Source organism: Danio rerio, chromosome 1, assembly GCF_052040795.2.
Source record: "Danio rerio strain M-AB ecotype USA chromosome 1, GRCz13ab, whole genome shotgun sequence".
Lineage (NCBI taxonomy): Eukaryota > Metazoa > Chordata > Actinopteri > Cypriniformes > Danionidae > Danio > Danio rerio.
In genome coordinates, this window is record NC_141021.1 from 3967501 (window position 1) to 3980000 (window position 12500).

The following is a 12500-nucleotide window of genomic DNA, read 5'->3' on the forward strand; positions in this document are numbered from 1 at the left end:
TATATATATAGGGAATAGATGCATTTATAGATTAACCTTATTGTAATCTTGAAATTAATCTAGATTAAAATGGCTTACTTGAATTCTGTCGAAGGCATTCAGAATATGTGTGCTACCCAAATAATGACTAAAAGTAAGTTTTTGAGAACAGGTTCCTCAGGTGGCGCATTAGACCAGGGGCTCAGTTTCCAAAATGCATCACAAACTGCCTGAGAAACTGTTTTACTATGATGATGAAAATAAATGATGTTCAATAAGATGTTCTTGTGTTTACTAATTGTTTATTCAGTTAAACATGAATGTTGAACTGTAGGCCTATATAAGCTTCAAACTGCGATTTTTGATTACCTGACTAAAGTCATAACTGAACTAAACAGAAATGGAATTAAGGAATTAATGGAATTTTGCAAACTAAAACTACCTTAATAACTATTAATAAGGAACAAATTATGAGCTGATCGAAGCAAAAGTCAAAATGGTTTGCTAATAATGAGAATTGAACCTTAAAAAAAGTGTGACCAAAAATTCAAAGTATAGGAATATAACAAAGTATATCGCAATATATATCGCAGAAAAACAAAACATCGCAATGTCAGATTCTTCCAACATCGTGCAGCCCTAATATTCAGTCATTCAATCATTCATTTTCTTTTCCGCTTAGTCCTTTTATTAATCTGGGGTCGCCACAGCGGAATGAACCGCTAACTTATCCGATATATGTGTTATGCAGCCGATGACCTTCCAGCTGCAACCCATCACTAGGAAACACAATATTATTGCAGCGCTAATATATAACAAAAAATAGACTTTCTCCAGAAGAAAACTATTATCAGACATACTGTGAAAATTTCCTTGCAAATATATAAAAAAGAAGAAAAAAAATTAATAGGGCTAATAATTCTGACTTCAACTGTATATTTTATTTTATTTTTTTATTTTATTATTATTATTTTTTTACAGGGTTTACAGGCTTGAAATAAATAATTTTCTAAATAAAATCAGAAATTTGTTGCATAAAAAAAAAATCAGAGCTCTTTACATTGCATTTATGGGAATACATTTTTCACCAAGTGGTTTTTGGTTATCAAGTTTGATTTTTGACAATTTTTTTACTATATTTTGACTGATCTGATATCAGTTTGGTATCTGAAAATAGAAAATACAACTATTAATATTATATTTTTATAAATTTAACTGAAAATATTCGCAACTTTTAGCCAGAAATTCAAATGATAACAAATATTGAGACACAAAATGTATTAATGTGTAATTATAAATAATTGCCATATTTCAACTTAAAATAAAAGTATAATAATATAATAAATATTACAAGTTCTGCATAAAATTTGCATTGGATTTACTGACAATGAACCAGATTTTTCTGCTTGTGAATGTTTCTTTTTGATAAACTATGGCCAACAATGTGCCAGATATTTAAAAGATGACAAAATAACAACACAACCAATCACAGCACATTTCAACTCCTAGTCTCAATTAAAACAAAAAAAATGTAATAATTAAGCTATTTTTCATCATATCGACATTGTATTAATGAAAACTTTCCCCTGTTTTGTGTTTCAGTTTGAACTGTGACTGTATTTTGACAGAACTCACATCAGTATTCGCTCACTAAATATGAATCCATAAGAACCACAATTATTAATCTTACCACAACAAGCAACAACATACAAACGTCTCCGTGCAGTACGACAGTTTCATTTCACTTCAAAAACAAGTAATAAAGCCTAGTTTTCAGATCATTGTATTTATGGAAATGAACCACATTTACCACCAGAATGGTCATTCAATTTCAGGCTTTATTTTCACTGATCTTACACCAGTTTTCACACTTTAAATCAGAAAACAGTTGAATGCATTGCAACCGCAACTTTTGTAAGCACTTTTCTCCCTCAAGCCTGGACTAAAAATGATTTTTGATGAAGAAAAAAGTGATTTAGTACCACACATTCTGCATATCAGAAGATTTCTGGCCTTTCTAACACACACATATACAGTTTTATTTATTATTTATTATTTAAACAGACACGCTGAGTCAAACGACACACCTTCAGAGAGTAAGTTGCACACAGCTTCAGTAGCAATTGTGCAAAGTAAACAGACAGTAACATAAAATACTACACACACACACACACACACACACACACACACACACACACAACTGTATGATTTACAATAGGGAAGTAGATGCAAATTAAAACACAAACAAGTCCTGCTGTAGGTAACCAGACCATCACCTCGCGGTCTCCCAAACCATCCCTCCAACAGTCAATAAACCTCCAACAGAAACGAAAGCGTAATTAGAAAAAGATGCACATTTGTTTGGAAGACTGAACTCCTCGAGAAGCCACCGCATGATCATACGAGTTCTGTGTAAGCTCATAAAAATGGTAGCGAAGCCGCATTTCGCTGGACCACCAAAATCAAAGCAAGTGAAACAAGATGTCGCTGTAATTTCTGCTTGGTTCCTATTGTAAGATAAATAGGATGAAAATATATACATGAATAAATAATCAGCCCAATGACTGAAACCATATGCGTTGTTTTAAGACGGTAAAACAAATGAAGGGAAAGTGACTGAATAGGGAAGACATTCAACAAACCTTCAAGCAAGACTTTTGGTATGAACAGATTTATTGGTCAATTTTTTTTTTTTATCCATTTAATCTATTTGCTACTCATTCATTCATTTTCCTTTGGCTTATTCCCTTTATTCATCAGGGGTGCCACAGCGGAATGAACCACCAACTGATCCAGCATATTTTTTACACAGCGGATGCCCTTCCAGCCACAACCCAGTACGTTTATTCAACTGTGGGGAAAATCGGAGCACCTGGAGGAAACCCACACCAACACGGGGAGAACATGCAAACTCCACACAGAAATGCAAAATGACCCAGCCAGGACTCGAACCAGCGACCTTCTTGCTTTGAGACGACAGTGCTAACTTATGAGCCACGGTGCCATCAGATCATAGTCCTAAAGATCTGATCATCATATTAACATTATGATTGAACTGATACTGCTTTTACACCTTATATCTGAAAACAATTGAGTTGAAAACAACCACAACTATAATTATTGTCAAGTTGACAAGTGTTTAACTCAAAACACAAATTAAGATTTTGAATATTTGTGCAATGAAACTATAAATAATGTCATATTTTTTATCTTGAATCAAAAATATACAAAATGAATGTGTTGCACAAAGAAAAAGAAAAATCTATCTTTCAGACATTTTTCATCACATTTATCGAAATTATTAACTATATTTCCTTGAAGATTTTCAATTAGATTGTTGATGATGTTTGATTGATTGACAACTATTAACCTTACCATTCTGGAATATACCAAAATAAAACAAAACAAAACAAAATAAAACAAAATAAAATAAAATAAAATAAAATAAAACAAAACAAAACAAAACAAAACAAAACAAAACAAAACAAAACAAAACAAAACAAAAACAAAATAAAATAAAATAAAAAAATAATAAAATAAAAAATAAATAAATAAATAAATAAATAAATAAATAAATAAATAAATAAATAAATAAATAAATAAAAAAAATAAAAAAAACAAAAAACCAAAAAACAAAAAAAAGAAAAGAAAAGATAAGAAAAGAAAGCTGATATGCCATTAAATGATATAGTATTTTAAAAATCTAAATAATTTAGAAAATAATACCCTAAAAAAAAGGAAAATACAACCAAAAACACTGGTTATGATCCATTTCATTGACAATTTCACTGGCAATATCAGTCAAATTTGACCAAATCTGAATAAAATAAAATAAAATACATTTTAAATAATAAAATTAAATTAAAAGTAAAAGAAATTTTTGTCCAATCTGACCAAATCTGAAAAATTAAATTAAATTAAATTAAATTAAATAATATAAAACAAATAATAAAATAATAACAAAAAATTAATAAAAATCTTAGTCCAATCTGACCTAATCTGAAAAATAAAATAAATTAAAAGTTGATATAACATTTAATGACATAACATTTTAAAAATCTAAATTAATTTAGAAAATAATACCCAACAAAAAGGAAAACAACACAACCAAAAACACTGGTTATGATCCATTTCACTGACAATTTCACTGGCAATACTAGTCCAATTTGACCAATATGAATAAAATAAAATTAAAATAAAATAAAATAAAATAAAATAAAATAAAATAAAATAAAATAAAATAAAATAAAATAAAATAAAATAAAATAAAATAAAATAAATAAAATTAAATTAAATTAAATTAAATTAAATTAAATTAAATTAAATAAACAAAATAAAAAGTTGATATAACATTTCATGTTATAACATTTAAAAAATATATATTACTTCAGAAAATAGCACCCTACAAAAAGCAAAACAACCCAATCAAAAACATTTATGATACATTTTACTGACAATATCAGCCCAAACTGACCAATGCAAAAAAATAAATAAATAATAATGTGTTCATCAATTATTTGTATTGTCCATTCCTATATCTCCTTTACAGTCTGAATATACAGCTGTGTGCTTCAATCCTTGTGTTCATCTCAGTTGTAAGACAGCAGCGTTCAGGAGTTAATAGCTGGTTAGACATCAGGAGGCTGCGACGGGTCTGTAATATGGCTCTAATCTCATAAAACCAGTCTTGTGATTAGACACCATCACAGTCTACGCCCAACACAATGTGCTCAATGTTTTTAAGTACTATGGTAACTGCACCTGAATTCTGTAATTCTGCCAAATGATGTGATATAAGAGGTCTGGTGTTGAGATAAAAGCAGAAGTAATGCACGAGGTCTGCTTTAATGATATAGACTCAAATGTGAGGGGAAACTCTCGTACTGATGTTGTCGAGCGGGGCAGTAAACAGAAACGTGTCTAAACCTGCAGCTCAAATGTGAGAAATGAAACTCAGAAATTAAATGCAATCAAGATGAGAAGAAAACCAGGAACGGGGTTGTTTTTACTGCGGTGAAGATGCTGAACTCTTAAAACAGATAGAAAAACTACAGGTGAAACAGTTTCCTGCCACTCAGACCTCCAACACATTCCAAAAAAGGTGGGACAGGGGCACTTTAGGGCTAGTTCTCTTCTCAGGTAAATTGGTTAAGTAATGATGCGATTTGAAACATCAACAGATGACTATAGTTATGATTTGGTACAAAAGTGGTGTCCAAAAGGGGTCCAATCAATTTGGAGCAACAATGGGTAGATGTTTGTCAGTTTGCCAACAAAAATGTGAGGAAACTATTAAAATGTTAGTAAACAGTGTTCCTCAAAGAAGGATAGGAAGACATGTGGATATTTCACGTTCTACAATGTATAACAACATTAAAAGATTCATGGAATCTGGAGGAATTTCAAGCCTAAGCTGCGCAAGCCTAAGCTGAACAACCATGATCTCCCATCCCTCAGGTGGCGCTGCATCAAGAATCCTCATTCATCAATAAGAGGTATATCACCAAATGAACTCAGGAGTACTTTGGTAAAGCTTTGTTGAGTACCACAATACATACAGTAGTTACATTCACAAATGTCAGTTAACAATGTAATGTGCCAAAAGGAAGCCCTATGTTAACAGTGTCCAGAAGCGTCAGCTAAACCTGTGACTCAAATGTGAAAAATGAAACTCAGATACAGGTAAATTGGTTAAATAATGATGTGATCTGAAACAGGTGATGTCAACAGGTGATTGTAATTATGATTCGGTACAAACGTGGCATCCAAGAAAGGTCTAGTCCTTTAGGAGCAAAGATGGGCCGAGGATCGCCAGTTTGCCAAAAAAATAAATGAGAAAATTATTGAAATGTTTAAAAACAATGTGCCTCAAAGAAAAAAGGACTTTCGCCTTCAACAAAAATCTTTTTTAAAAGATTAGAGGAATCTGGAGGAATTTCGCAAGCCTAAGCTGAAAAACTGTGATATCCCATCCCTCAGGCGGCGCTGCATCAAGAATCCTCATTCATCAATAAGCGATATCACCAAATGGACTCAGGAGTACTTTGGCAAATCTTTTGTCAAGTACCACAATACACAGTTACATCCACAAATGCCAGTTAAAACTGTAATGTGCCAAAAGGAAGCCCTATGTTAACAGTGTCCAGCAGCGTCATCTAAACCTGCGACTCATATGTGAGAAATGAAACTCAGATATTAGATGCAATAAAGATGATAAGAAAATCAGGAACAGGATGGTTTTTACTACGGTGAAGATACACTGAACTCTCAGAACAGATATACAAACACAGGTGAAAACAGGTGAACTCTTTCTGTGAGATATTGAGCTGATAGCAAAGCAGATAATCTATGGTCTGATATAAATGCCATTTATTAGGCATGAATTATTAATTATTATCAATTATGGATTATCATGTATAAATATTTAATGTAAACTGTTAAAAAAGTATATGTATATACACAACCCCAAATTAGAAAACATTGGGAGATTATGGAAATAAAAAAAAGTAGTGATTTCAAAATGTACTTTGACTTCATTTCATTTGTAAATACACATGCTTTCCTGTCATTCAGATCTGCAACGCATTCCAAAAATATTGGGACTGGCGTAGTTTAGGGCTAGTAATCAGGTAAATTGGTTAAATAATGTGATTTGAAACAGGTGATGTCAACAGGTGATTGTAATTATGATTTGGTACAAACGTGGCATCCAAGAAAGGTCTAGTCCTTTAGGAGCAAAGATGGGCTGAGGATCGCCAGTTTGCCAACAAATACATGAGAAAATTATTGAAATGTTTAAAAACAATGTGCCTCAAAGAAAAAAGGACTTTCGCCTTCAACAGAGCAGAACATCGTTAAAAGATTAGAGCTCATTCATCAATAAGCCATATATCACCAAATGGACTCAGGACAACTTTGGTAAAGCTATTTCAAGTACCTAAAAGCATAGTTACATCCACAAATGCCAGATAAAAATGCAATGTGCCAAAAGGAAGCCCTATGTTAACAGTGTCCAGAAGCGTCAGCTAAACCTGCGACTCAAAAGAGAAAAATGAAACTCGGATACAGGTAAATTGGTTTAATAATGATGTGATTTGAAACGGGTGATTGTAATTTTGATTTGGTTCAAATGTGGCATTCAAGAAAGGTCTAGTCCTTTAGGAGCAAAGATGGGCTGAGGATCGCCAGTTTGCCAACAAATACATGAGAAAAATATTGAAATGTTTAAAAACGATGTGCCTCAAAGAAAAAAGGACCTTCGCCTTCAACAGAGCAGAACATCGTTAAAAGATTAGAGGAACCTGGAGGAATTTCAGTGCATAAAGGACAAGGGCGCAAGGCTAAGCTGAACAAACGTGATCTCCGATGCCTCAGGTAACGCTGCATCAAAAATCCTCATTCATCAATAAGCCATATACCACCAAATGGACTCAGGACTGCTTTGGTAAAGCTTTGTCAAGTACCACAATACACAGTTACATCCACAAATGCCAGTTAAAAACGCAATGTGCCAAAAGGAAGCCCTATGTTAACAGTGTCCAGAAAGTGCCATCGACTTCTCTGGGCTCTAAGGCATATGAGAAAAACCATCACACAGTGGAAATGTGTACTGTGTTCTGATGGATCAGTATTTCAGGTATTTTTGGAAAGAAATGGACACTGTGTGCTCCGGACCAAAAAAGAAAAGGATCATCCAGCCTGTTAACAAGTCTAAAAGCCAGGGTCTGTTATGGCATGGGGTCGTGTCAGTGCCTTTGGCAAAGGTAACTTGCACTTCTGTGATGCACCATTAATGCTGAAAAGTACATAGAGATTTTGAAGCACAATATGCCGTCTTCTTTTTCAGGGACGCCCATGCATATTTCAACAAAACAATGCAAAACCACATTCTGCACACATTACAAAGGCCAGGCTGCGGAGGAAGACGATACAGGTACTTGATTGGCCTGTCTGCAGTCCTGACCTGTCTCTAATAGAGAATGTGTGGTGCATTTTGAAGCGCAAAATGCGACAACGAAGACCTCATACTGTTGTCAACCTTGAGACTTGTTTGCAGAGGGAATGGGACAAACTATCTTGGTGTCTTCAGTCCCTAAATGTCTTAAGTGTTGTGAAAAGGAACGGCAACATTACAAAGTGGTAAATGTTTTACTGTTTCAACTTTTTTGAAAGAACCAAAATTGGAATAAGTTTACATTTGTAAAAAAAATTTTAAAAATAAAATAAAAACCATGAGGAGCACATTAAATAATGTTTGTTGTATTGTCTGTAATGAAATACAAGTCAAAGTAAATTTAGGAATGACTTCTTTCTTTTTTTAATTAGCATTAGCCCAACCCAGACCGCCGTGTAATAATTAACAATAATCTACATGTATCGGCCAATACAACACAAAAACCACGCTCAATCATGCATCGCAATCATCACCGCGTGAACAACACCATCAAAGTCAGCATAAGATGCGACACTTCACTTTTAATGTAATGGAGACTCTTAATCTTCTCTCTGCTGGCACATTCACAGCAATCCAAGACCCGCGACTGAACCTGCGACACACCGACTAACCAGCTTTGTGAAACCTGAGACGGAGAAGAGAAGACAGAGAGGGTTTTGTTAGAGCGGCGCATCTCCCGCATCAGCACTTGTGGGAGATTACAGCTTCTCCGGGTTTGTCATTTGGCTCAGATGAAGGATACGCTCCTCCTGAAGGTGCGTCGGCTCCTGTGAGCTGACATTATGATGCTACGAAGGGTTTCATTAAAGCCACAAAACAAGCATTCTGGTGTAGAGCTCACCGGGGGAGGCATTCGTTGAAAACCTTAAATTAACAGCTGAATTAAGCCCTCGGAGAGCCACTGGGGAACTAAATCACATATTGTGAGTCTCTGAGAAAAATATAGTACACATACAACACGGTAATGTAAATGTCTGGAGACAATATACTGCAGGGTTTATTTTACGTGGATAAGTCATCACGGGCATCATGGTGGCTCAGTGAGTAGCACAGTCGCCTCACAGCAAAAAGGTCACTGGTTTGACCCCAGCTAAGTCAGTTAGCATTTCTGAGTGGAGTTTGGATGTTTTCCCCATGTTGGTTTGGGTTTCTTCCGGGTGCTCCGGTTTCCCCAACAGTCCAAACACTTGTGCTATAGGGGAACTGAATAAGCTAAATTGGTCGTAGTGTATATGTGTGAATGCAAGGTGTGCATGGGTGTTTCCCAGTGTTGTGTTGCGGCTGGAAGGGCACTGCTGCGTAAAACATATGCTGGATAAGTTGCAAGTTCCCTTCGATGTGGCGACCCCTAATAAATAAAGGGAATAAGCTGAAAAGAAAATGAATGAATGATTGAATGAATGAATATGCAGTGTCACCGTTATGAAAAGAAAGATTGAATGAACGAATGATTGAATGAACAAATGATTGAATAAACTAAGGATTGAATGAACAAATGATTGAATGAACGAATGATTGAATGAACAAATGATTGAATAAACTAAGGATTGAATGAAAAAATGATTGAATGGACGAATGATTGAATGAACAAATGATTGAATAAACTAACGATTGAATGAACGAATTATTGTATGAACAAAAAATTGAATGAACAAATGATTAAATGAACGAATAAATGTAATGAACGATTGATTGAACGAATGATTGAATGAACAAATGATTGAATGAATGAATGAATGAATGAATGAATGAATGAACTAATGGTTGAATGAATAATTGAATGAACGAATGAATGGATAGACAGACGAATGAACGAACAAACAGACGGATGAACGAACGAATGAACGGACGGACGAATGAACGAACAGACGAACGAACAAATTAATAAATAGCATTCCCATTTCACACACACATATTATGTTTTTCTGCATACAAAGCAATCACTGATATCCATACCAATTGAATTACTAACCAACCAGAAATTTAATTAGCTTGTGCAGAGTCGCAGTAAAAAAAAATGAATGAATGAACGAATGAACAGACGGACGGACGGACGAACAAACAGAAGGAAAGACGAACGAATGAATGAATTAATAAATAGCATTCACATTTCACACAAATACTTTGTTTTTTCTGCATACAAAGCAATCTCTGATATCCATACCAAGTTGAATTACCAACCAACCAGAAATGTAATTAGCTTGGCCTGCAGTGCCCCAAAGCAGAAAAGAAAAAAAGGCATTATTTGCACCACACGCTCACAAAAGGAAAATAATTCTGCCAAAATATTACAACATTTTAAAATCTTACGAATAGTTAGCATTTGGGATCAAATAATGCATTTAATAAAATGCAATTGGGACATTTCGTCTTGACAGGAACTATTTTTTATCCTTAATGCAAGGCATTTCGCTGAAAAAAAAAGAAATTTACAAAACAATAATGAATTTTCTGCCACCAAACACATACAGCCACTGGCCTGAAACAACATTTATTTTGATGAATCATTATTTTTGTTGCACAAGATAAAAATAAAAAGTAGTTTTCTAGTAGTTAAGGCTAAGTAGTTCTGTTTTTTTTTTTTTTTTTTTACTTGGATAAGCCAATTGTTCAAAACTTTAGCACAATTTTTTTAGAATTTTGATGCAATGTTGAAGTGTCATAGTAAAAAATTATAAATAAATAAATGAATAAATAAATAAATAAATAAATAAATTCCACATTCACACATAAATATATCAGAATCTATTTTCAAAAATCTGATGTCTACAAAAACACATTATTATTATTTTATTATTTTATTTTAGTTTAATAATTAATAATAATCATTATTAATATTATTATTATTATTATTATTATTATTATTATTATTAATCTGCCTGCATTATTCAAAAGCAAAAACATTCAGAAAGCCATTATTTGCTTCACAAACCAAACCTGAAAAAATCTGCAAGAATATTACAAATATAACACTTTTTTTTTAGGTACACATATTGAACCCTTGCCAATAACAAGGAAGCAAATATACCATAGAATGGTCTTCAATGGGGATATTTTTGTCCTGAGACAAACTTTTTAGTTCTTAGTGTAAAACAGATTTAAGACAGAAAATGAGTATTGCGAAACAATAATTCTAGTGTAGAGCTCATCAGTGAGGCTATTATGTGAAAAGCCTAAATTAACACAGGAAAGAACTGAATTAAGCCCTTGGAGAGCCACCAGGGAACTCAATCACATATTTTGAGTTTTAAAGAAAAATAAACACTGACAACACTGTACTGTACAACTAATGTCTGGAGACAAACTGACATCATACTAAACAAGAGTACCGCAAACTACCAGCTTCACCAAGGCTGTAGATAAACCACCCAAGCATGATTAACCAGCGCACCAACCTTGGAAAGCGGCCACATTTCGTGAGAAGAGGAACTTTAGGCTGGAGCTAGAGATCTGGAGAAGGTTCTGAATATCCCGCCGGGCCGCCACCTGGTAACGCTCCTCCATCTTTTTGGTGCAGCATGTTAGATTCCTGGATAAGCAAACCTGCAGGTCTGAACCTGAAAAAGAACAAATATTATTTGTTATCTAAAGTGGCAATGTAAAAAAACAACACTTAATACACAAATACACTCAATTGAACATGCACACATAGACATCACCTATACTTGTTCATCACCTATACCTATACAACAGTACTTAGTCTCCCTTATCCATTCAAGGTTTTGGAGTCTCTTTTACTGATCTGATGAGTTCATTCAAGTGTGTTTGTATAGGAAGAGGTTGGGAAACACTGACCTATCCACTATATAGCTGCATGTTAATTATATATATATATATATATATATATATATATATATATATATATATATATATATATATATATATATATATATATATATATATATATATATATATAAATATATATATATATATATATATATATATATATATATATATATATATATATATATATATATATATATATATATATATATATATATATATATATATATATATTTATATATATATTTATATATATATATATATATATATATATATATATATATATATATATATATATATATATATATATATATATATATATATGTGAGTATATAATAAATTTAACTTGTAAAAGTTACTGGCTAATTAAAGTTAACTATTCATTCATTTTCCTTCAGAGGTCGCCACAGCGGAATGAACCACTAACTCAAAAATAATTTTATTTTCTATACAGACAACAGAAATTATTCAATCATTCAATATTTCTGAACCGATCCACTGCTTTTGAGATTCATACACTTTCATAAAAGCCATCGTGCTGCAGGTATTAGGAGTTAAGGGGTATAACAAAATACTCAACGTTTCAATATAAGTTAGGAAATGGCTGAAGGTGAATCAAGTTTGTGATCAGGTGTGACACTTCTAGATTGTTATGAAATTGTTATCTTTTTTACGTTTTGTTGTTAGTAATTTTAATGATATTGCATGTGTAATGCGTTTTTGATTTAGGGTTGCCTTGTCATGGGGCAACAGATGGGGGAAACTTTGGCTTATTTGCAATTTT

The 12500-nt window shown here is 33.0% G+C and overlaps 1 protein-coding gene across 3 annotated transcripts in view; it reads right to left on the minus strand.

Moving 5' to 3' along the window:
• Positions 1-12500, minus strand: part of gpc5a (glypican 5a) — a 298845-nt gene that overhangs the window by 273943 nt on the left and 12402 nt on the right. For all 3 annotated transcript variants that reach the window (XM_087235920.1, NM_001302236.1, XM_087235921.1), the window contains 1 exon segment: positions 11329-11490. In XM_087235920.1, coding sequence (XP_087092046.1) covers positions 11329-11490 — 162 coding nt within the window.